This window comes from Hippocampus zosterae, chromosome 4 (genome assembly GCF_025434085.1).
Source record: "Hippocampus zosterae strain Florida chromosome 4, ASM2543408v3, whole genome shotgun sequence".
Classification (NCBI taxonomy): Eukaryota; Metazoa; Chordata; class Actinopteri; order Syngnathiformes; family Syngnathidae; genus Hippocampus; species Hippocampus zosterae.
Window position 1 is genome coordinate 26,509,302 of NC_067454.1, and position 26,845 is coordinate 26,536,146.

Genomic DNA, 26,845 nt, shown 5'->3' on the forward strand with positions numbered 1-26,845 from the left:
CCGCCACATTGATAGTTTTACAGTGTGCCAATAAAGAAAGAGCCTTGGCTAAGGGAAAAGGGGGTGGTGTAGTAAGGTGGGGGATGGACTATTACTCACTGGTCCAGAGGCCCATTTTCATTCATCCATCCATCCATTTTCCGATCCGCTTATCCTCACAAGGGTTGCGCAGGGTGCTGGAGTCTGACACCCTGAACCGGTTGCCAGCCAATCGCAGGGCACACATAGACGCGCTCACACTCACACAGAGGGACAATTTGGAGTGTTCAGTCAAGCCTGTTTTTCGAATGTGGGAGGAAACCGGAGTACCCGGAGAAAACCACGCAGGCCCGGGGAGAAGATGCAAACCTCACAAAGGGAGCTGGAATTGAACCCGGTACCTCTGCACAGTGAGGTCGACGCGCTAACCACTGGACTACTGGGCCACGGCCAATTTCCAGACAGGTAAATTTGGGATTACATTTAGGGATCAAGGAATTAAATTGGAGAATCATACAATTTTGGTTGTTTGTAGTCCAGTCCGTGAAATTTCTACAGTTTGTGATGGTTGGGGTGCTATATAACATGCCATTGTTTGGCCATTGTGTTTTCTGAAGTCAAAAATCAACGCAGCTTTTCGCCAGTAAAATGTAGTGCTTAAGGGGGATATTGATTTCATGCACCAGGAGGACTTGGCACCTGTTCCCACAACAAAACTACCAAAAGCTGGTTAAATAACCGTGATACTACTGTCCTTAAGTGGCCCGCAAATCGAACAGACCTGAAAAGTTACAATCCCAAAAAAAGTCATGAAATATCTAAAAATATCTCACCAGTATTGTGACAATTTGATTTTCTAGGACGGTAATAAACTTGGGGCGGCCGGGTAGGCCAGTGGTTAGCACGTCGGCTTCACAGTGCAGATGTACCGGGTTCGATTCCAGCTCCGGCCTCCCTATGTGGAGTTTGCATGTTCTTCCCGGGTCTGCGTGGGTTTTCTCCGGTTTCTTCCCACATTCCAAAAACATGCATGGCAGGCTGATTGGAGGCTCTAAATTGTCCCGAGGTGTGAATGTGAGCGTGGATGGTTGTTCATCTCTGTGTGCCCTGCGATTGGCTGGCAACTGATTCAGGGTGTTCCCCGCCTACTGCCCGAAGACGGCTGGGATAGGCTCCAGCACCCCCGCGACCTTGGTGAGGATTAAGCGGTTCGGAAAATGGATGGATGGATGGTAATAAACTTGGGCGGAACGGTGATCAAGTGAATTGTTGATCCACTGGACCAATGGGCACTGTGAGGCAGATATGATGTGAGGCAGAGGTGCTGATCTTAGTGCTACACTCCTTCTCTGTTTTTTGTTCACCCCCCCCCCCCCCCCAAGTTTCGTGGCCTACCGTAGGAAACCTCGCCTTCCCTGAAGGTCAGCCCGCCCCACTCTGTGATCCTTTCTCAAGGTTTCCTACATTTTTTTTTTACCGAAATAGGATTTTCCTTGGTCAGATGGGCAGTTTAGACCCAGGGTTTGCCATTGATTTTGTTGAACTGTGGGCCTTTAAAGCACTTTGAGACTCTTTTGTGATTAACAGATATACACGAGAAACAAACTTGACTTGTCAGTGTGATGATGAGACAAATGAGATCACACTTGTTCCGTAGAGCAGGGGTCCCCAACCACCGGGCCGCAGGTCATTTGGTGCCGGGCCACACAGAAAGAATAACTTATATTCCTTCCATTTTGTTCATTTCGGAATATGAAAGATGTTTTATTTTGAAAAATTACCGGATTCTCTGTTATATCAGTCTACAGTATTTTACTCTTGTTGTAGGTGAATGCGCGCTTCTCGGTCACGTGATAGGTTACCGCATAAAAAACAAACACCTTTGAAAACTTTTTTAGGGAAGGGAAAGGCCCAGCCAGGAGACAGAAGATGAGTCTACGACTTTCAAGAAAAGAAGGCTACATTTAATAGACAGTATCAGAAGTCCTATTTCAAATATGGCTTATCTCAACGGGAGATTCACTCGCACCAAGCCTACTTTGCAGACTAAGCGGCGATGGTGAGTCGTATTTTTCATTCACTTTTTATTTGCGGCGTATCTTATTTTGAAGGCACGAGTAAACGTTCCCATAGCAACCAGAGAATGTTGCGGCCAGATAGGACGTTCCTCGTGTCATGATTCGTGTTTATTATTATGTTCGAAAATACCACACTTTTCATGCAGGTCATTATATTGTTGTGTCTATCCGGTCTTAAAAGCCGGTCCGTGAAAATATTGTCTGACATGAAACTGGTCCGTGGGGCAAAAAAGGTTGGGGACCTCTGCCGTAGAGTACAACCTGAAGATCAAATTCCACAGCCTCAGTAGTTTGGATAGTACAACATCACCAAGTCTGAAGTTGTTTGACATTAACATTGAAGATTTTGCAAAATTTTCATTACTGCATGCATGTTCCTTTTTATGACCCATTAACAGAGTAATCAATAGATTTCCCAATATCAGATTTATTACCAAGAAGCAATGTAAAAACAATTAAATATTCTACACTATCCAAAGAAAGGGTACGGTTGGGGTCTATTTATGTATGTTTTGCATATATTCAAACAAATTTTAAGTTATAGAACAAAATATAATTTATTATAAGATATACTTTATTTTTGGGGTGAAATTGTTAACGTTCAACATACACCTCGCAATATTAAAATTGGATGCCCTTCAAAAATACATTGCGACAATAGCAGTTCTCTCAAGTTACTGTGCGTATGTGCATGCGCTGTGTTTTGGCAGAGTTCTGGACACCAAAATAATTTGCACCGGGCCCTATAAGCCTAATGTTACACTTCTGGTTGGATCATAGCAACGTATTAATGCATAATAATAATAATAACAATAACTTATTGGATCTATACATACACTAACTTTAAGTGTAATGGTATTTCTCTGAACAGTGTTAAATATTTTTACACAAGTCATTCATAAATTTGACACTAAACTGAGCAGAAAAATAGAAAACTATAAAACTCAACTCTCTAGGTGTAAAAATGACACTTTGTTTTTTTATAGTGTTGATGTTTTGTTTTTCATGTTCCCGTGGGAATTTATTCATCTTTATATGTCAAGCTGTTGTGTTCTTTTCGGTCTGCAGCTGGGAGCAGACTCAAACGAGTCGCACCTGTCCCTCATCAGGCATCACATAACCTACTGCCTTTAAAGAGCCGGCGTCACTTATTGCCTTGCTCATGACGCTCCAAGTGCTAATTCCAAGACGTTATTGGCCCTTTTTTGCCTCATAGACTTGCCTCGTACTTCATCGTATTTTCATTATGCGTTCCCGGTGGATGTTCTCTGTGTCTTGGATTCTCTTATCCTTGATTTGACAAGCAATTTGTTTCTCTTGCTCCTTGCTTTTTACGAGCGGTTTTGGTTTATTCTAGCCTTTTCCTGTTTTGTTTGTTCAGAATCAGAATCAGAATCAGAATCATCTTTATTGGCCAAGTATGTAGAACACACAAGGAATTTGTCTCCGGTATAACACGCTGCACTAGTATCATCGTAAACGACAAAATCATTGAACCATTTTAGAGTATACCAGTAGTTTTGTAGTACCATTTTGTGGTGCAAGAAGAGTGACTATGTCAGTGACTGTTTAAGGAGTTAATGGCTAGAGGGAAGAAGCTGTTTAAGTGTCTACTGGATTTGGTGCGCATGGATCTGTAGCGTCTGCCTGAGGGGAGTGGCTGAAAAAGGTGGTGGGCAGGGTGCGGGGGATCCAGGAGGATTTTCCGTGCCCTTGTCTTGATTCTTGCAGTGTGCAAGTCCTCAAGAGTGGGTAGGCCGGTGCCAACGATTTTTTCTGCCGTCCTAACTGTCCGTTGAAGTCGGATTTTGTCCTTTTTTGTGGCGGCCCCAAACCAAACCGTGATAGAAGAACACAGGATTGATTCGATGACTGCCGTGTAGAACTGTCGTAGCACCTCCTGTGGCAGGCCATGCTTCCTCAGCAGCCTCAGGAAGTACATCCGCTGCCGGGCCCTTTTCAGGATGGAGATGGTGTTGACTTCCCACTTCATGTCCTGGGAGACTGTGATTCCCAGGAACTTGAAGGTCTCGATGGTTGACACAGGGGAGTTGGATAGTGTGAGGGACAACTGAGGAGAAGAATGTTTCCTGAAGTCCACGATCATCTCTACAGTCTTGAGCGTGTTCAGCCCGAGGTTGTGTCGGCCGCACCAGAGCTCCAGCTGCTCCACTTGTTGCCGGTACGCAGACTCGTCGCCGTCTTTGATGAGACCGATGACCGTGGTGTCGTCTGCGAACTTTATGAGTTTGACAGCTGGATCTGTTGAGGTGCAATCGTTTGTGTAGAGAGAGAAGAGCAGTGGCGAGAGGACACATCCCTGTGGGGCTCCAGTGCTGGTGGTGCGTATTGATGATGTTGTTGCTCCCAGTCTCACCTGTTGTGTCCGTCCCGTCAGGAAGCTGAGGATCCACTGGCAGATCGCAGGGGACACACCGAGGTGGAGTAGTTTGGGGGTGAGGAGTTCCGGGATGATGGTGTTGAACGCAGAGCTGAAATCCACAAACAGAATCCTTGCGTAGGTCCCTGTGCTGTCGAGGTGCTTGAGGATGTAGTGCAGACCTATGTTGACTGCGTCTTCCACAGACCTGTTTGCCCGGTAGGCAAACTGGAGAGGGTCCAGCAGGGGTCCAGTGACGTTCTTTAGGTGGTTCAGCACAAGGCGTTCAAAGGACTTCATGACCACAGACGTCAGGGCGACAGGCCTATAGTCGTTCAGTTCCGATGTTGCCGATTTCTTGGGAACTGGGATGATGGTAGACTGTTTGAAGCAGGATGGGACCTCACACAGCTCCAGGGATCTGTTGAAGATCTGTGTGAAGACCGGAGCCAGCTGGTCAGCGCAGACTTTCAGGCAGGAGGGTGACACTTTGTCGGGCCCCGGAGCTTTCTTGATCTTTTGCTGCTTGAAGAGCCGTCTCACGTCCTGTTCGTGGATCTGTAGTGGAGAAAAAGAGGGTGGGGGGGTAGGTAGAGTGGTTTCTGGTAGAGGTGGGTGTGAGTGGGAAATGGGGGTGTCCTTTTCAAATCGGCAGAAAAACATGTTTAGTTCATTATCAAGACCCTTATTGTTCACTGTTTGGGGGGATGGCATTCTATAGTTAGTGATTGCTTTCAGGCCATTCCATACAGATGCAGAGTCGTTAGCAGAGAACTAGTTTTTCAGCCTCTCTGCATAGCTTCTCTTTGCGATGTTAATTTCCTTTGTCAATTGGTTTCGGGCATGTTTGTACAGTGCCCGATCACCACTTCTAAATGCGGCCTCTTTCTCTTTCCTGAGTTGCCTGAGTTTGGGAGTAAACCATGGCTTGTTATTGTTAAAGGAACGGAAGGACTTCGTTGGTACACACATGTCCTCACAGAAGCTGATGTATGATGTTACAGTGTCTGTTTATTCATCCAGTGTGCCCGTTGAAGTTTCAAAGACGCCCCAATCAGTGCAGTCTAAGCATTCTTGTAGAGCTAGCTTTGCTTCATCTGTCCATTTTTTCACAGTCTTAACAACCGGTTTAACACATTTGAGTTTCTGTCTGTATGTAGGTATTAAGTGGATTAAATTGTGGTCAGAAAGACCCAATGCTGCACGGGCGACCGATCGCTATGCATTTTTGATTGTTGTATAGCAGTGATCTAGAATGTTGCCTTCTCTGGTGAAACAGTCGATGTGCTGCTTATATCTGTGAAGTTCACGGTTAAGATGTGCTCTATTAAAATCGCCCAAAATGATCAGGGGTGACTCTGGGTATTTTAGTTCGAGTTTGTTTACTTGTTCGGCTAGCGTTTGTATCGCCGTGTTAGCGTTAGCTTGTGGCGCAATGTAAACACCGACTAGTAAAAAGGAGGTGAACTCACGTGGCGAGTAGAATGGCTTGCAGTTTAAAGACAGCGACTCCAGGTCCGGGCTGCAGTGTGCGTCGAGCTTCGTGACCTCAGTGCACCATTCTTCGTTGATATAGAAGCAAATCCCACCACCTTTCGATTTCCCTGATAGCTTCGCGGTTGGCTCGGAGAAGGCGGAAGCCGGGTAGATGTAGCGCGGGATCTGGATACGGGTCACTGAGCCAGGTTTCAGTGAAGCAGAGCGCAGCAGAACGTCCAAATGTTTTGTTGGTCTTTGTGAGGAGAAGAAGTTCATCCATCTTGTTTGGCAGAGATCGTAGATTAGCAAGATGGATCGATGGGAGCGGGGTTCGAAATCCACGCTGCCGGAGCTTGACGAGCACGCCGGCTCGCTTCCCCCTCCTCCGGCGGCGTTTCCATGCTCCGTACAGCGCAGCCGCTCCGCTCGCGATTAGCTCCGAAAAACCTTGTGGATTTTCGTGTGCTGGTGAAAAAAGACCGAGCGTAGATTCCCCAATGCGCAGCAACTTTTCCCTCGTGTAAGTAAGCCGCTCAGGGTCGCCAGAAAATGACAAAAACAGGGATAATACTAGAGAGCGTGTGACCGGGGCTGCCATAGCTGTCGGCGCCTGATGACGTGTTACCAGCGTCCTTAGTTGTACTCTGTTGGTCTTACATTTTTAACATATTTTTGTTTGAAAGCCTCTTCTCTCTGTCTACGTTTGTGGCAACTGTGTTCTGCCTGGATTCCTTCCAACCATCTGACAATATATCTTAGTAATTGCATTTGGTACAAACACACAGTCTAACCCTATGTTACAGTCATTGCAATGCTCTTCTCAACTTGTTTTTGGTCTTTGGATGAAAGACATCACATCAGTCCATCAGCCAAGCATTTGTATTGTGACATGCAGCTCAACAAATCCAGAGTTGGGAGGGAAAGAAGTGATGTTCATGTTGGCCATCCTGCATTTGGCATCTTGCCTTGTTTTTGGTTCATTCCATTAGGGCACAGGTGTTAAACTCATTTTTGCAGTGGGCCACATTGTAGTTACGGTTTCCCTGAGTGGGCCATTATGACTATGAATTTTGTGAAACCGTAAAAAGGTTTGATCACCTCCACATATTGCATATACAGTGCACAACAAATTGTCACGTCCCGTGCCCGCCAGCAGGTGGCGGGCTTTTCCCTCCGCCAACTGCACACCTGTCCGTTATTTCGGGTTGATTATCTGCCTTTATTAAGAGGCTCTGGCAGTCCACTCACTGCCGGAGAATTCCACGCCATGCCATTGTTCTCTCGTGCTAATTCCTCTATTGTCGACTACTCGTTGCCTTCTTGCCTTGCGGCCATTACTCTTGCTATTCGCGTTAGTCACTAAATTGTATACATATATATTGCCTAATCAGTACTTCCTCGCACTTTGTTTTTTCAGCGAGCGTTTTCGGTTGTTTCCTTATTTCCTGGTCCTTAATTGACCAGCGCTTTTTGTTACCGTTTCCCTGTCGGGCTCTTTCTGTTAGTCATTAAAGACTCTTTTGTTTTTCTGACAAGATCTTTCCGTGTCTGCTTTACTGGGAATCCACCCCTTTATTTTGTTCTGTACGAGGCGATCTGTTCATCGCCTCGGGCAGAACGTGACACAAATTGGTGGATACCTAGTTTTGAAATGAGTCAAGAATAATGATTACTTCAGCCATTGTTTACGTTAATGTAGTACGTAATGAGATTATGCTTGCAGTATCTCTATGTAATGATGGACTACATATGACAATTTGAAATTTTGGTTCAGACTTCAGCAAGCATCATAGAAAAATTGACATGCTTGATTTGCCCTCGCTGGCCACACAAAATGATATGGTGGGCCAGATCTGGCCCCCAGGCCTTGAGTTTGACACCTGTGCCATAGGCCTACCCGATTTGCATGAAAAACACCTTTAGTTTCATTCAGCAGGTAATGCTCAATCGACGAAATGGTAGGTTGGCAACAAAAATTCAAATGTTTAAAAAAATAATTTTACCATGGAAATGGCAATCTACAGACAGTACTCCTAATTCCAGCTGCCGAAATTAAGAATAAATAATATAACAGGTGGTCTAAAGCAACATCTGTTGCTTAAAGCCGCTAGCCCACTGAGCAGTGAGTATTTGCCAGTGTTTTTGAATGCAGCGAATGTTAAATATTTGCCAAATGGTCGCCAGATGTTGGCCGTTAGGGCATTTTGAAATTGTTGAAAATGTCCTCGCGCCAAGAAAAATCATGAAAACTGTTGGCAAACATCTGGCGAACATTTGGCGAAAATTATGAAACAATTGTTCGACCTCAGTGGGAGAAGGGCTTTCAGATCTGTTTGTATAAGATGTTCATTCTTTTTCATGTTAGGCCAGAAGGGCTTGTATGTTAAGCATCTAGAACAGGCATGTCCAACTCCGGGCCTGGAGGGCGACTGTCCTGCCTGTTTTCCATCTCTCCCAGCTGCAATCATCAGCTCATCAGCCAGCTCTGAAGTAGCATTACAACGATCCTGATTATTTGACTGACCGAATTTTCAAATTTTAATTAAAAAAACAAACAAAACAAATGCAGCCATATCGGCACTCATATTGCGGAAAGACATATTGTTGATGCGCGAGAGAGGAGGTTACCCTGAACTACGAACAAAAGCTGACGTGACTCAGAGGCTCTGCACATGCACACTCAAATAAGGCGCATAATTGCTTCCCAGTGAGACGTTGACCCATGAGAGCATGAGTGGATTTATCCCGTGAGCTGATTGGCTGAGTATCATCGCCACTTTGTTGACTACAGTACATGTCGTATATTGTATTTTAGTGTTGTGTTCGCAATAACTTTTTTTGCAAAAGCAATAACTTTTGTTGATTAGATAAGCTGTGCTCCAACCCCACGCCACCGCTGAAGCAATGTGTCCCGGCTGTGTGGGAGCACGCTCGTCCCTCCACACAGATGGCACCATCAACAGGGACACATTATTTCAACGGGGGTGGCGGTGAGTTGGTTTGCTAACTTGACAGCGTCCGGGAGCCTTATTTTGAAGGTTTCCCCACCCGCTCAGCTGTTTTTTTAGACACATCACAAGAAAGCAGAGACAGCTCAGATGAAGGCTAAAGTGACAGCCAAAACTGTCAGCTTCGTAAAAGTTTTTTTCTTTTCTAAAAAAGAGCATTGAATGATAAAAAAGAAACCTTAAAGCAATTTCAACGAATAAGAAGACAAAATGAACATCACAACCCGACCCATCTCCACATTTTTTTCTAATTTAAAAACCTCAGCTAGACCATCAGCGCCTCCAGCCTATGAGTGAAGTGAGAACCACCTTGTACACCACGAACAAAAGCCACTTCACCTCTCTCAGAAGCCAATGATGGATGTTAATTCCTGTATAAGGTTGGATAATTAAAGATTTAAATACATACATGTACTGTTGTAATCTCTGTCTCAAATGTAAAGTATAAATCATGTTTACATATTTTACACATACTGGTACCTGTGATGTTTCTTGCTTGCAAAAGCATCAATGATCAGACAGATAATGAAATCGTGGACAGCGGCTCTTCCATCCAGCTTACTTGCGGATGTACATGTACATAATTGGTATGCTGTCAACTGCTTGTAGTCTTAGACCTTCACCAACAGAGAGTGATAACATACTGTGGAACAGCCGTGAGATCCCGGTTGACATGTGTATGCAAACATTACATCCACATACAAACACGAAAATTCCTAGTGGGGGCAAATCCTACTTATGTTGCTTTGTGACTTTTCACTTTTTTACCAATTAACAATGGAAAATAAGGTATTACTGTACCTAATTTGACGTGGATTTACAAAAGCATTTCGTAAAATTTTCATATGTAGAGTAATAATAATAAATAATACATCAAAACAGATTTTTGGGAGTATTTTGATGGTATATGAATGAATGAATGAAACATTTTTTGGAAAAGTGTTAAAGCATTGTACAGCACTTTGAGTTGCATTCTTATGGATGAAAAGTGCTATATAAATAAAGTTTGATTGATTGATTGATTGATTGAATGACAACTGAGCAAGAAATGGTATGCAGCCTGCAATAAAGTGTTTTATACAAAGTAAATCATAAACTATTCTGCAAAGCCACTATGGACGCCCGTCAATTTTGATTTGTGCCTCAAGCAGCTTTCTTTCTCTATGAAAGAAGGGAACCTTTCAATTTGCTCATGTTGAGAATGTGGCGACAAAAAAGCTGTCCTAATTTGTTCATGTTAGAAAAGCTAGAAGGCACACTTTGTACATAACCATGACTCGCATTCAAACCTGGCGCGATGTGCCGCTGGATGACAGAAGCAACGCTGCACAATTGACTTGTGGGTTATTTGTCTAGGTCCTACAGGAGAATCAAATGAGGTTGTTTACAAGCTGATGCTGAATAAAGGCACGCCATGTGCTTTCTCTTTTGCATCGGCTCCCCCCGGGCAACCCATTCACTTATGAAAAAGCAGCACTCGGCTATAGAATTTACCATCTAGAGTGGATAATTGATTTCTTTTGGGGAAAATACATGAGTATGAGATAAAGAAAGGTGATTAGACAAGATAGAAAACATTCATCTTAAAACAAGTTCTTGGGGAAAAAAAATCCTCAATTTCTGTACCAACAATATAAATACAGTTAAACCTTCTCTTCTGATCGCAGTTGTGATCCTAAGAGTAAATCAAAAGGAAAAGAGGCATTGGTCTTTTGAGTGTAGTTAACTCAGCCATCTTGTGTTGCCTTTTAAACCATTTAGGAAAAGGTTCTAAAGAGGGAGAATAAGTTAGGAATAAAACCTATTGCAGTAAAAAGTGTCAGTAATCTTCTTCAAAAACTATCTCTTGACTCAAATGGCTAAAGGCAAAATAACAGCATGATTTGTCAAAGTCGGTCATCTTTCGGTTTTATGTTAAATTGGACGGAATGAATATGTTTGATTAGAAACACATGAGAGATTATGCTCTAATCATCCCATCCGATGTTAAGGGGAGCATGGAATGATTATCATCATAACAAAATAATAATTTAAAAAGAGCCATTGATTTTTCAATTTCAGAAATTCCAGCTTGAGATTTGTTTTCCTTTGAGGACAAAGATATGAGAAGTCAACCTAAGTAGTAAGTGTCACGTTTCGGTTTTGCGGTCTGGCCAGCAGGTGGCATGAGCTGTCTTCCTAGCACACCTGCTGGCAATCGTTAATCAATAGAGACACTATTTAAGGACTCCAACGTTCTACACCTGTTGTGGGAGTATTGTTTATGGCATTGCTATCCTCACTGTTCCTTGACTTAGTGGCTTTTGACCTCGTCGTGATTTCGTGTATAGTTCTCAGTACCAAGTTTTGTGTAAGTACTGTTTTATTTTGATGATCTGGCTTTTGTGCGTGTACTAAGTGTTACATTGTTTTTTGTTCATAGTTTGCGTGCTTTACTTTCCTTTCTTGCCCTTTTGTGCAAGCACCTTTTGTTATTTGTTTGTCGGTACTCCCACCACATGGATCCTGTAGACATTAACAAGATCATGACCGCCTTGACCAGCCAGGGGCAACTAGTGGGCCAGAAAAGGCAGGAGCTCACAGAGCTCCGGGAGGCAGTCTCCGTCTTTGCCCAGCGGCTGGAAATATTGTGTTCACAAGGGGAACATGCGACCCCCCGAGAAACGCCACCCCCAAGGGTCCTGGCGGTTTCATCCGGGACACCCTCTTCCCCGATCGTCGGGCGAGAGCCCAATCTCACCCACCCCTCTCGTTACGGGGGAGAGCAGGCACTCTGCAAGCAATTCTTACACCAGTGCTCTCTGATATTCGACCAGCAACCAGCTACGTATGAGAAAGATAGCACGAAGGTGGCGTTCATTATGAGCCTGTTGACTGGTCAGGCGGCGTCTTGGGCAGTAGAGATCAGCAATGCTCAACCCGGGCTTCGGTCTTCCTTCCCAGAGTTTGTCGTCGAGTTCCGTCGCGTATTTCAACATCCGGTTATGGGAAGGGAGGCCGAAGGTCGGCTATTAGCTATTCGGCAAGGACGACAATCCGTTGCCGAATACTCCATCTCATTTCGTATTTTGGCCGCCCGTAGCGGTTACGGGGACCGCGCCCTGTGTGGTTTGTTTCGCCGCGGGTTAAGTGCTGCGTTAAAGGACGAACTGGCAACCCGCGACGATAGCAACAACTTGGAGGAGCTCATCGATTTGGCCCTCATTGTGGACAACCGCATGCGGGAGCGTGAGAGGGAACGTATGGAAGAGCGAGGAACTACCCGTTTTCCACCCCGACGTACGGGTCGTCGGCCGGCAGAGCATGGATCCCGGCGACCACCCGGACCCGAACGTCATTCGTGTTCCGATCCAGCCGACGCAGAGGAGGAGCCCATGCAGCTGGGAGGCGGACGGCTGGGACCAGCGGAGAGAGAGCGTCGGATTCGGGATCGGGCCTGCTTCGACTGCGGTCAACCTGGACACCGGGTTTCCAACTGTTCCTTGACACCGGCCCGCCCCTCCGGGCGCCCCGAAAACTGTGAGTTTGTGCCCGGTACTGCGTCACGGGAGTCGAGACGGGAAGAGGTCCATCCGGGACATTCACCAAGACTTGAGTTGGACGGTAATATTTATGGTCCGGTTCGGGTCATTTCTGTTCGGGCCTTGGTGGACTCTGGGGCGGACAATTGTTTTTTAGACCCCAGCTTAGCTAAGGAACTGGGTTGGCATGTTGAGGTCCTAAGAGAGACAAAGCGGGTTCACGATCTTGACGGGCGACTCCTGGCGGAAGTGAAAGAAATCACCGCGCCGGTGAAACTAAAATTATCGGGCAATCACATCCAATACCGTAGATTCTATCTCATGCGGTCTCGATCCGTACCGTTAGTGTTGGGGTTGCCGTGGCTGCGCGAACATAACCCTGTCATTTCCAAGGGAACGTCCGGCAATCGAGAGTTGGAGCGCATTTTGCTATACTCACTGTTTGCGCTCGGCGGCAGAAAAGAGATGGCCGACCCGTAACAAGCCACCAGAAGGTATTTGTTTGGATAAGGTTCCACGTATTTACCATGACATGCGCCAAGTGTTTAGTAAAGACCGTGCCCAGTCCTTGCCGCCTCACCGGCCTTACAACTGCGCCATCGACCTGTTAGAGAACGCTCCACTCCCGAATTCCCGTTTATCTCAGGTCTCTCAGCCGGAACAAGAGGCGCTGAGAGAATACATCAATAGCTCACTCTCGGCTGGCCTCATTCGGCCGTCTAAATCCCCATTGGGGGCCGGATTCTTCTTTATCGAAAAGAAAGACAAGACGTTACGCCCGTGTGTCGATTATCGGGGCCTGAACGAAATCACCATCAAGAACAAATACCCACTTCCGTTATTAGATTCGGGGTTCGCCCCCCTCCAATCCGCCACTTTTTTCTGAACCTGTTTTGTTTTGTTTATTTGGATGACATCTTAATTTTTTCCCGGACTCTTGCAGAACATCAACACCATGTCAGGCTGGTTTTGCAGCGTGTACTAGAAAACCGGTTATTCGTAAAAGCAGAGAAGTGCGAGTTTCACGTCGAGTCCATCTCATTTCTGGGTTTTATCGAGAAGGGTCAGCTGAGAGCTGACGAAGCCAAAGTTAAGGCCGTAGTAGACTGGCCCACGCTCACCAATAGAAAGCAGTTGCAACGTTTCCTGGGTTTCGCTAATTCGTTATTCGTTTGTATTTATCTCCTGGTCCTCGTTGTGGACCAGCGCTTTATGTTCTCGCATTATTTTCGGTGCGATTAAGACATTAAATTGTCTTTACGTCGGAGACCTTGTGTCTGTCTACGTTTTTTGGATCCCCCTCCCAAACTCGGTTTATCCGAGTACCAGTAACAGTAAGTAGCACTATGAAATTCGTCTTGTCTTCTTATTAGTTGAAATAAGTTAAAGGGTTTTTTTTTGGGGTTGGGGTGTGAAAAGAAAAACTTTCACCTAGCTAACAGCTTCGACTGTCATGTCAGCCTTGTCACTGCTTCGTTGTGGCACGTCTATACATATACAGTAATCCCTCATTTATCGCGGTTAATGGGGACCAAAACCACCCGCGCTAAACGATAATCCGCGAAGTAGCGTCCAATTAACATAAACAGGTAAAAAAATTTTTTTTTTTTAAAGTCCGCAAATGGTCCGCGAGAAGCTGCAAAAGAACAGCGAGTCACATAGAGCAACATATAAGGTACTGTACTCCATGTATATGTAAGTAAATAAATAAATATTTTTTCCAATATGTTTGAAAAAATATGCGATGCACTGAACCCGCGATAAACGAACCGCGAAGTAGCGAGGGATCACTGTATACATATAGATAGATAGATATACTGTATACACACACACACACACACAAACACACACTCATTTTTTTCGTGGGCCACTTTGGAGTTACGTCTTCCCTTGGAGGTCCGTTAAGACGGTGAAACCGAATAATTGTTAATCATTATTGATCAAGCGATTGTAAACAGAGTAACAGAATTATTCCAAAATGTCACTGTTAGTTATTATGTACGACAATTTGAGATTTCAGCAAGAAATTACAGATTTAAGCAAGGATCATGGAAGTTGACACAGATGATTTGCTTTCGCGGGCCACATAAAATGATGTGGCGGGCTGGATCTGGCCCCCGGGCCTTGACTTTGAGACCTGTGTTTTAATGCATATGAATACAGGATAGAGTAGAAGATGATTACCGAGTTAGTTCATCCCTCCATTTGACCAGGTTTTGTACCGCTTAAAATTCACTGCGATTTGAGACAATCACTTGTATGCTTTCAAATATAAATCTTCACTGTCATTGAGTGTCCTCCATAAAAGTAAATTAAATCTGTCTTCGCTGTCATTGGGTGTCCTACATCAAAATATATTTTGATATACAGGTATTGCAGTTTAAACCATTATTAATTTAAATGTAAATAAAGTATTTTTTTAAATCATTCTTTAAACTTTGTCATGATAAGACGTGACATTTTTTATTTTCTATTAGTTGTCAAGCAAAACATGCATTCCCATAGGACCCATATCATGTAAATGCAATGAATAAAAAACTGCCACAACTTACGAACACACAGGTCTCCTCTTTCAAAGAAACCAGGGCAGCACTGAGAGCGTCGCCTGTACATGGTTCTCACACCTCTTCTGTAGGCTGTCTTGTAGCTGATCCTGTATGAGATATGAACAGAAATTCACTGGTAGTTGGGGAAGAAACATGACCATATTGATGCAATTGTGTATCGATGAAAATAGTGTACGACATGACTGATTTTGACTCAGAGTTTGAACTATTTTGTTCAGCAGCAAATGTGCCAAACAGGGAGGAACCCGAGGCTCAAACTTCATGACCAACAAGTATTTTGACCAGACTGAAAAGTCAAACTCAGCTTTATGTATGGGAGTTGGTGATGGATTTCTGCAGGAAACAGTCCTCACCTGCACCGATGAACATCCAGGGTACGGACATAGAGAGGGTGACCTCCTACAAGTACCTGGGTGTTCTCCTCAACAATAAACTTGTTGTGTCTACCAACACAGACGCCCTGATCAGGAAGGGACAGAGCCGCCTCTTCCTACTCAAGAAACTAAGGTCTTTTGAGGTGCAGGGGTCACTCCTTAAGACCTTCTATGACTCTGTGGTGGCTTCGGCCATCCATTATGGCATTGTCTGCTGGTCAGGCAGCATCTCAGCCCGGGACAGAAAGAGACTCGAGCGACTGGTCAGGAAGGCCAGTTCTGTCCTGGGTTGCTCCCTTGACACTCTGGAGGAGGTGGGCAACAGAAGGATGCTAACTAAGCTAAAAGCTATGATGAACAGTCCCTCCCAACCCCTTCAGCCCACCCTGACAGCACTGGGTACCTCCTTCAGTCAGAGACTGTTCCACCCGCGCTGCAAGAAGGAGAGATACCACCGCTCATTCCTACCGACTGCTGTCAGGCTGCTCAATAAACAAACATGAAAACCTGGTCTCACCCCATCCATACATTGTAAATAGCAGTCACCTTACGCAGCATGCATGCAGTTGCATATATGCGTATATCTCAGGGATGGCAATGGCTAGTGATGAAAAAAGCGGAAAGGGGCATGGCCTGGACCGGGCGACCAACCACAACAAGTAAGACATCCTACACGTCCAATCGCATGGCTGTTTACAATCGGTAGATGGAAAGACTGAGGGAGAGCTCGTGAAAACTCGACATAAGGTACCTGACCCCCCCCCTAAAATTTTCTCAACGGATTTAGACGATTCACAAAAATGATCAATTTAAGAAATAAAACGGTGGATTTCTGCGTATCCGCGGAAAATTGTCTAAAATTGTCATCCCTGAGTGAAAAATAGAAATATATTTTACATTTGGTTTTATTCAAATGCAATAGACTTCAACTTGCCACATGCATAGAACTAAAAGTACGTACATCAGACACAATGTGACTTACAAACCTGTCCCACAAGAGGAAGAGCAGAGAAAAATCATGTTGCTTCATTTAATTCAGTGGTTCTTAACCTGGTAGATTTGTATTTCTCTTTTTTTTCCACTAGTTATACTGTATATGTGATTTTTTTTATTTATTTATTTTAAATGTAACAATGAAGATTCCAGGGCTGCTTGGTACTGTACCTTTAGTTATCATTCCAGTAGAGGCAGCACCAACGGTATGTATGAAACATGAGTTGCCACGCATATGTGGAGGCATCAGGAAGGAAGGCTTATCCACTTCTCCAGCTTGTCACTGTTATATGGAGCATAATCACTCATACTCTGCATGTGCACTGTGAGGGCTATAGCACTCACCTCCCCGCAAACCCAACAATCTCAACTGCAAACAAATTAATCTTGTAACTGTTGGGTTGTAACAAGATAAGTATCCAGAAAAAGTATGACTGGTTAACAAATGTTTTTAAAAAAAACATTTAATCAGAGATGGAAGTAAATGTTTCTGGATTTATTTGTGTCCTAATGCCAATAATAAGAAAAAGAATAAGAACAAGAACAAGTACATGTACTATAGTAATATCCATCCATCCATTGGCCAAACTACTTTTCCTCATGTGGGTCACAGACGCGCTGGAGCCTATCCCAGCCGCTTTCGGGCGGTAGGCGGGGTACACCCTGAACTGGCCAGTAGCCAATTGCAGGGCACACTTAGACAAACAACCATTCACGACGTTTGCATTGTGAGGCAAATGCACTAACCAGTCATCACCATTGCACTTGTTAAGTAATATATTTAGTAATATGAATTAAGGGTTTGTTTCAGTCACGGGTGGAACTTCTTTTCTGAGATGTCATAGCTGTGGTGTGCACACGTTTTTGTAGGTCAAACTTAAAAACAAAAAATGAAATTAGAGAAAAAAGCTCATGTGCTAGAAAAAACAATTACGACTTTTGAAATCAGTGTCAGTGACACATTTAGGGAGAGTCATCTACAAAGTCATCTGTGATTAAAATGTGCTGTTGATAAGTGTAGTTATCAAATGCAACTTCAATTTATCAAACCTGGATTCAATATTTGTTAATTTAACTCATGTTAGATGCTCATGCTCGTTATACGTCTTTGCAAGACCAATTTATTTGAATGTTCTGCTTTGCCTGGAGTTCTTCAAATATGTGTTAAAAAGGGTTATTGAAATAAATAGGTTTTCCAGGTATGAGAATTTCTCTCTCTCTCTCTCTCTCTCTCTCTCTCTCTCTCTCTCTCTCTCTCTCTCTCTCTCTCTCTCTCTCTCTCTCTCTCTCTCTCTCTCTCTCTCTCTCTCTCTCTCTCTCTCTCTCTCTCTCTCTCTCTCTCTCTCTCTCTCTCTCTCTCTCTCTCTCTCTCTCTCTCTCTCTCTATATATATATATATATATATATATATATATATATATACACATATATGTATATATGTGTATATATATATATATATATATATATATATATATGTGTATATATATATATATATATACACATATATACATATATGTGTGTGTGTGTGGGGCTGGATGCCATGAAGAAAGAGGCCCTTGTTGCTGCCAAATTTGCTAATGCTCTTGTTAAAATCGTGCAACTCTATTTCAGAAATATTTAAGACTGCTGATCAAAAGTCATGATTGTGTTTAGAATGGAATCTCTTAATTAAAAAAAATCTTGTACAAACATGGTACAATCATACCTCTTCGGAAAAGATGAAAGTAACTTAAATGTCGAAGTGAGTCCCTCCTCCCCAATCAAGGACGATGTTTTCTGACTTTTTTTTCCCCTCTTAAGTTCAATGACTCAGCTCTTAGCTGAAGGAGCTTAACTGGTGGCTATAAAGCTTAATGTGATCATTAAAGCCAATACGCTGACAGTCCTTCATGAAAATGACCACATCAGACAGGGTCGAACTGCCAAGTGTGAGCTAGACTGCCGGTCACACTCCGGTACAGCAATACTACACTGTCCTCTACTCTACATACAGAACCAGACAGCAGGAGGGATCTGGGAACACATGATTCCGTGTCTTCACTTGATAATTGACATTTTGACAGTGAACCAAAGTTAAGATTTTCTTCTTTTATATTACAAAGAACAAATGCCAACATTTATATTCCTGAATCATATCTATATAAGAATGGCTAATGAGGAGGAAACTAAGTAAAAACCTCCATAAAATGTTCATACCTGTGTCTTGTGCATTTGAACCAGTTGAGAATGTCAGTGCAGCGAGTATAGTAGACCTGGTCGAATGGATGAGCGTAAGACTCTTGGACGGTCACTGCGTAACTAGAAGAACAGTACATGCAGAACGTTAATATGCTGTGGCAGCAAAAGTGACAGCAACTTTCTCATCTAAAAAAAATGATGTAATAATGAGATAATCAAAAGAGCTTTGTGCAGCAGAAACTTCAATGGTTAATTCATAGACTTCTTTGACAAGGTTTTTAAGGTTTCATTAAAAAGTAACCAGAGCAAAGGCAGTGTTAAAGGACACCAAATGATATTCAAGGATTCATCAATGAATTTCAATTTATCAACTCAATTATGTGATTTTTACTCCTGTATGGTAATGTGTACTTTTTCCTTGAAAATCAACCGTGATGCATCCTATCATTCTTCATTATCCATTCATACACCCATCCATCCATCCATCCATCCATCCATTGTCTAAGCCGCTTATCCTCACGAGGGTCGCGGGCATGCTGACAATTGCAGGGCACACAGAGACAACCATTTGTGCTCACAATCACACCTCGTGACAATTCAGAGTATTCAATCAACTTTACCATGCACATTTTGGGAAAGGAGAAAACCAGAATGGCTACCCAGAGAAAACCCACGCAGGCACGGAGAGAACATGCAAACTCAACACAGGAAGGCTGGAGGCGAACCAGTCGTTCCTCCGAGTTTATCGATCACCGAACCAGCACCCGCTGTTACCTTGGTCAGAATTTCCACTTTGATTTTACGCTCTAGCTCTGAGTGGTAAGGCCACTCAAGTGGTGACATTAGCATCATTTTGAATTTACAGTCTCAGTCTGTCCTCAGGAGTAAACCTTTTTTGCTTGATTACTGACAAAACTGTCAGCCTAGATTTGTAACAGGAGTCTATTAGTTCACTGCATTATTTTAAGTGGCAATATTTTATTTTGGGTGGCCAGGTGGGCAACTGGTTAGCACGACGGTCTCACAGTGCAGAGGTGCAGGGTTGGATTCCGGCTCCAGCCTTCTTGTGTGGAGTTTGCATGATCTCCCCGTGTCTGCGTTTAGTGCGGGTAGTCTTTTTTCCACTCACATTCCAAAAAACATGCATGGTATGTCGATTGAATGCTCTAAATTGTCGCAGAGTGTGACTGTGAGCATGGATCATTGTTTGTCTATGTGCCCTACAATTGGCTGGCAACCAGTTCAGGGTGTCCCCCGCCTATTGCCCAAAGACAGCTGCGATTGGCTGCAGGATGCCCGCGACACTTGTAAGGGACAAACAGTTCAGAAAATGAACGAAAATTAATGAATATTTATATTGTGCGCTGTATATTGGCGATTTGAGTTTTGGAGCCTAACCTCTCCCAGTGGCTACACACGTTGGGATCATCTGGGTTTAGGGTGGTCACCAGAGAGATGAGGCCGAAAAGTCTGAGCCACAGCAGCACTTGGGGGGAGGGACCAACGACTCCCATTGTCCTCCACCCTCTTTCTTGAAGCTGAAGCAGAACATGAAAATCAGGTAAGCATACTCCGTGGTAGCATGCACATGACATAACATAACATAACAACCACTGGGAGGTACGGTTGGGGGCAAAAAAACGCTTCTGACAGCAGTAATTAAATAATTAAGTAATAATCTAAAGGGAGGAGAAACAAAACATCAACTCCAACTGGAAAATATGTTTTATATTAATATTGTATGACCTTTCCAGAGTATAGCTTTAAATAATGCTGCTATTTGTGGTGGTTTGCTTCATGATCATTAAATTAATTTAAAAAGGACCCACGCTAAACGGACAGGGACCGAGATGACGCACTAATAGCAGAAAGCCACCAATAATAGATGCCTGCATTGATATATTAAAAAAAAAAAAAAAAGAACCGTCTCACCCCCCCCCCCCCCCCTCGGGTGGTGTCCGTCCCTCATTCAGCTCAGGTCCTCTACCAGAGGCCAGGAAGCTTGAGGGTTCTGCGAAGTATCCTTGCTGTTCCCAGCACTGCACATTTCTGGACTGAGATGTCCGATGTTGTTCCCGGGATCTGTTACAACCACCCATCTAGTTTGGGGGTCACTGCCCCGAGTGCTCCGACCACCACAGGCACGACTGTAAATTTCCCCAGTGTGGGACGAATAAAGGATATCTTATCTTATCTTATCTTATCTTTACCTTCCAGGCTCTCTCCAGCTCCTCTCTGAGCCCTTGGGATTTCTCGAGTTTCTCGTGTTCCTGGGACCGCTACATCCGTTACAACGGCTTTCCTCTGCCCTTTATCTATGATCACGATATCTGGTTGGTTCGCCATTACCATCTTGTCAGTCTGGATCTGGAAGTCCCACAGGATCTTCGCTCTGTCATTCTCCACATCTCCATATATATATCCCTGCAGCCAGCGACGACTGCAGGGAAGCCAGCGACGACTGCAGGGAAGCCAGCGACCGTGAGGAAGCCGGGAGAAAACCAGCCTGCGACCACCGTGAGGGAGCCAACGACGACCGCAAGGGAGCCAGAGACGACCGAGAGGAAACTAGCGACGACTGCAGGGGAGCCAGTGACCGCGAGGGAGCCGGGAGACAGCGAGCCTGAGGCAGCCGGGAGACAACCAGCCAGCGCGCGTGAGAGAGCCGGGAGGCAGCCAGCCGGCGAGCGTGAGGGAGTCGGCGACGACCGCAAGGGAGCCAGCGACCACGAGGGACCCAGTGATGACGGCGAGAGAGCGAGCGACGACAGCGAGGGAACCAACGACGGCCGTGAGGGAGCCATCGACGACCGCGTGGGAGCGGGAAATTCACATCCCAAAAACATGAACTTCCAACCCTTTGAAGATATTGACGATAAGCCATTCGATCCCGAGAACAACTTGGACCCAGACAATAACTTCTTCAACAACAAACAAAGGGTAACAAACTTTGACTATTACCTGGATGAACAATTCAACACTAATATAAAATTGGAAAATGCACTTTCGGTAATACACTTAAACAGTACAAGTCTCTATAAAAACTTAACAAAAATTAAAGAATACCTGACTAAATTCAATAAATTTAAAATAATTGCCATATCAGAAACTTGGCTTGAAGATAAAACAACTGAAATGGAAATAGAAGGTTATGAAATGTTTGCAACTAATAGAGAAAACAAAAAAGGAGGGGGGGTTGCAATATATGTAGACAAAGCACTAAAATGCAGTAAAATCGAGAGATTGACAAACACAATAGAAAACCTAATGGAATGTCTAACCATTGAAATACACAATAAAAAGGCATCAAATATCATCATAAGTTGCATCTATAGGACACCAGGAACATGTATTGACACATTCAATAAAAAACTAACAGATATGCTCAGTTATTACAACGATAACGAAAACATGAATAATATGTGGTGACTTTAACATTGACCGCCTCAATGGCCGTTATGGAGTTTGTGGAAGCAATAGCCACTAATATAGACAACAAAGAATTTACTGTTGGGGTTTTCCTAGATCTAAAAAAAGCTTTTGACACAATAGATCACAGTATCTTATTGAAAAAACTAGAAAGATATGGCATTAGAGGTGTAGCTTATAAATGGATAAAAAGTTATCTAGAAAACAGATATCAGTACGTGCAACCGCACAATAAAAAAACGAATCAATTGAAAATCACTCACGGAGTTCCTCAGAGGGTCAGTGCTTGGTCCAAAACTATTCATCTTATAAATGATATCTGCAAGGTCTCAAAACTATTTAAATGTGTCCTATTTGCTGATGATACAACTTTTTACTGTTCTGGAATAAATCTGAAACAGCTCCTGACAACCGTAGAAAACGATTTAAACAAATTAAAAAACTGGTTCGACAGAAATAAATTGTCACTTAACCTGAAAAAATCGAAGTTAATTGTTTTTGGCACAAGACCAATCAAACACCAAGCTAAAATTAAGGTAAACTCAATTGAAATAGAGAGAGCGTATGAAACCAAGTCTCGGATTAGTAATAGACTCAAAACTATGTTGGAAACCACATATCGATAACGAGAAAAGAAAAATAGCCAAGACCGTAGGGAAAACCAAGGAAGTGCTAAATAAGAGATCTTTGTACACATTATACACTTCCTTATTATTACCATATATGCCTGCAAAACAAACACACTCCCTATTCTCAAACTACAAAAAAAAGCTATTCGAATTATTAATAGATCAAAATATACGGAACCCACAAATCCACTATTTATCAAATTAAATACGATGAAATTTTATGACCTGGTTGACTTTAAAATCGCCCAATTAATGTACAAAGCACACAATAACCCGCTCTGCCAAAACATTCAGAAGTTTTTCGAAATTTGAGAAAGCAACTATGAATTAAGAGCTGCCAACTTGTTCAAAAAACTCAAAACAAGAACAAACATCAAGCAAAGAAGTGTATCTAACAAAGGTGTTAATCTGTGGAATAATCTCGAAACGGACCTAAAAATGAGTAAATCGCTTGCTGAGTTCAAAAACAACTTCAAAAACATAGTACAAACAACCTACATCAATCAGAGTTAAAATGATAAATTCTAAACATTAAATATAATGATAAATCAGAACTAAGTTGATAAATAGAGAAAGGTATTGAAATATCCATTATGAATACAAGAGAAAATTGACACAAGAGTGTCAGGGTGAGGATGTATATAATCCCGATACAAACCAAAAGTTGTAAAAATATCACGGTTAAGGGTAAAGTATGAGCCTTATATATATATATAAGATAAGATATCCTTTATTCGTCCCACACTGGGGAAATTTACAGCCTCCAGCAGCAAGAATGTATGTAGAAAGAAGAAAGAGAAAAAAACAACAAACTACTATTACTACTAAGCAGTACTATTTACAATTTTCCTTCACATCATTTAATTATTATTATTATGATTGTTATTTTTTATTCATCAGCCTGACAGCAGTTGGTAGGAACGAGCGTCGGTATCTCTCCTTCTTGCAGCGCGGGTGTAACAGTCTCTGGCTGAAGGAGCTACCAAGTGCTGTCAGGGCGGGCTGGAGGGGGTGGGAGGGACTGTTCATCATAGCTTTTAGCTTAGTTAGCATCCTTCTGTTGCCCACCTCCTCCAGAGTGTCAAGGGAGCAACCCAGGACAGAACTGGCCTTCCTGACCAGTCGCTCCAGTCTCTTTCTGTCCCGGGCTGAGATGCTGCCTGACCAGCAGACAATGCCATAATGGATGGCCGAGGCCACCACGAGTTATAGAACGTCTTAAGGAGTGACCCCTGAACCCCAAAAGACCTCAGTTTGTAGACCAGCCCAGTTTGTCGTTCAGAAGAACACCAAGGTATTGTAGGAGGTCACCCTCTCTATGTCCATACCCTGGATGTTCATCGGTGCTGGTGAGGACTTTTTCCTGCAGAAATCCACAACCAACTCCTTAGTTTTCCTAGGGTTGATCTGGAGGAGATTCTGCTGGCACCAGTCCACAAAGTCCTTTGTAAGTCCCCTGTACTCCCGATCGTCCCCTTCTGTAATGAGGCCAACAATCGCAGAGTCATCGGAGAACTTCTGAAGGTGGCAGTTTGGAGTGACGTGTCTGAAGTCCAAGGTGTAGAGGATGAACAGGAATGGAGCCAGAACAGTCCCCTGCGGCGCTCCAGTGCTGCAGAGAAGCCGGTCCGACTCACAGCTCTGCAATCTCACATTCTGTGGCCGATTTGTGAGGTAGTCTATGATCCATGCTGTGAGATGGTGGTCCACTCCGGCGTTCTGCAGTTTGCCTCCCAGCAAATTGGGCTGGATGGTGTTGAAGGCACTATATATATATAATATAATATATATATATATGGGTGGCCCGGTAGTCCAGTGGTTAGCACGTCGGCTTCACAGTGCAGGGGTACCGGGTTCGATTCCAGCTCCGGCCTCCCTGTGTGGAGTTTGCATGTTCTCCCCGGGCCTGCGTGGGTTTTCTCCGGGTGCTCCGGTTTCCTCCCACATTCCAAAAACATGCGCGGCAGGCTGATTGAACACCCTAAACTGTCCCTAGGTGTGAGTGTGAGTGCGAATGGTTGTTCGTTTCTGTGTGCCCTGCGATTGGCTGGCAACCGATTCAGGGTGTCCCCCGCCTACTGCCCGATGACTGCTGGGATAGGCTCCAGCACTCCCCGCGACCCTAGTGAGGATCAAGCGGCTCGGAAGATGAATGAATGAATAGATAATAATAATAATAATAATACATTTTATTTGTGGGCGCCTTTCTAGAAACTCAAAGACACCTTACAACAAGCAGTTAAAATCACGAGTACAATGTTAAAAACTACATCAACTAACATAAGAAAAAATACAACAAAAATAAATAAATAAAATAATGGCTTTATGGTCTGAGTGAATAGGCTTGTCGAAACAGATGTGTTTTGAGGCGGGATTTGAAATGTGTTAATGAGGCTGTATTACGAAGGTCAGCGGGGAGTGAGTTCCATAGCTGGGGAGCAGAGCGACTGAAGGCTCTATTTCCCATGGTGACGAGGCGAGCAGGGGGGACAGAGAGGAGGACAGAGGAGGAGGAACGAAGAGAGCGGACAGGCGTAGGAATATGGATGAGGTCAGATAGGTATGGAGGGGCTAGGTCATGAATGGATTTGAATGTGAGGAGCAGGATTTTATATTGAATGCGGTGTAAAATGGGGAGCCAGTGGAGATGTTGAAGGACAGGTGTAATATGGTTTATGTATGGCGTGAGTGTGATAATGCGGGCGGCTGAATTTTGGACCAGCTGAAGCTTATGGAGGGTTTTTTGAGGGAGACCAAACAGAAGGGAATTACAGTAATCGAGTCGCGAGGTGACGAGGGTGTGTACAAGTATATATATATATATAAGCGGCTGGATAGCTCAGTTGGTAAGGCATCGGTTTGGCATACGGGAGACGGTGGTTCGAATCCCGCTTGGGGCAAAAATGAGCACATAACACCATCCAGTGTGGGTCCTTGGGCAAGACACGGGATGTACCACCGGACCATAACTGAAGTGGCTGATCTCAAGAAGTCCTATCAGTGGCTAGAGAGGGCTGGCCTGAAGGACAGCAGAGAGGCACTCATCCTGGCTGCTCAGGAGCAGGCCTTGAGCACCAGAGCCATCGAGGCCCAGATATACCACACCAGACAAGACCCAAGGTGTAGGTTGTGCAAAGAGGCACCTGAGACGATCCAACACATAACTGCAGGGTGTAAGATGCTGGCAGGGAAAGCCTACATGGAACGCCATAACCAGGTGGCTGGCATAGTCTACCGAAACATCTGTGCGGAGTATGGACTGGAAACCCCAAGGTCAAAATGGGAAACACCTCCGTAGGTGGTGGAGAATGACAGAGCGAAGATCCTGTGGGACTTCCAGATCCAGACTGACAAGATGGTAATGGCGAACCAACCAGATATCGTGATCATAGATAAAGGGCAGAGGAAAGCCGTTGTAGTGGATGTAGCAGTCCCAAGTGATGGAAACATCAGGAAGAAGGAACATGAGAAACTCGAGAAATACCAAGGGCTTAGAGAGGAGCTGGAGAGAGCCTGGAAGGTAAAGGTGACAGTCGTGCCTGTGGTGGTCGGAGCACTCGGGGCAGTGACCCCCAAACTAGATGAGTGGTTGCAACAGATCCCGGGAACAACATCGGACATCTCAGTCCAGAAATGTGCAGTGCTGGGAACAGCAAGGATACTGCGCAGAACCCTCAAGCTTCCTGGCCTCTGGTAGAGGACCCGAGCTGAATGAGGGACGGACACCACCCGAAGGGTGAGATGAGGATATTTTATATATATATATATGAAATAGGGGCAGGGTTTTTGCAAATTAGATCTCCATGGGCACGAGCTGTCATTTAGAATGAATTCTGAGTCATGAGAATATGCACTGTGATGCAAAAAAAATAAAAGAAAGAAAAAAGGCTAGTGCGCACGTGTGATGAATACGATGTTTTTTTTTAAACTTAAGAACATTTCTATGCATGTATTAGTGAATGAGGCCCGATTACATTAAATAAAATTACTGATAAAGACGAAATAAACATGAATAACAGAACACCTCAATTTGAGTAATTGTTGGCCCAAACAAGGTTACACCCATTTTAGAGAACAGTGCATCATCATAAAAATGTTAACGATAAAGGTAGACCTAACAGCAGGCGACGTGCTGGGAACCCAAAATACACCTAAGTGACTGCAGTCCTCGTAAAAATATACCATTAAGAAGTACCACGGCTATATCTGATCCTGACCCTTTAATGAACG

The 26,845-nt window shown here is 44.0% G+C and overlaps 2 protein-coding genes across 2 annotated transcripts in view; one reads left to right on the forward strand and one right to left on the reverse strand.

Moving 5' to 3' along the window:
• The window catches only part of LOC127599794 (ras-related protein Rab-11A), a 180,330-nt gene that overhangs the window by 107,400 nt on the left and 46,085 nt on the right, over positions 1–26,845 (forward strand). The gene's annotated exons all lie outside the window — the stretch shown is intronic.
• Positions 1–26,845, reverse strand: part of LOC127599708 (multiple epidermal growth factor-like domains protein 11) — a 145,915-nt gene that overhangs the window by 98,029 nt on the left and 21,041 nt on the right. Inside the window, 3 exon segments of the mRNA XM_052063863.1 lie at positions 14,998–15,098; positions 18,576–18,677; positions 19,956–20,095. Of these exon segments, the coding sequence (XP_051919823.1) occupies positions 14,998–15,098; positions 18,576–18,677; positions 19,956–20,071 (319 nt within the window). The 5' untranslated portion in view covers positions 20,072–20,095.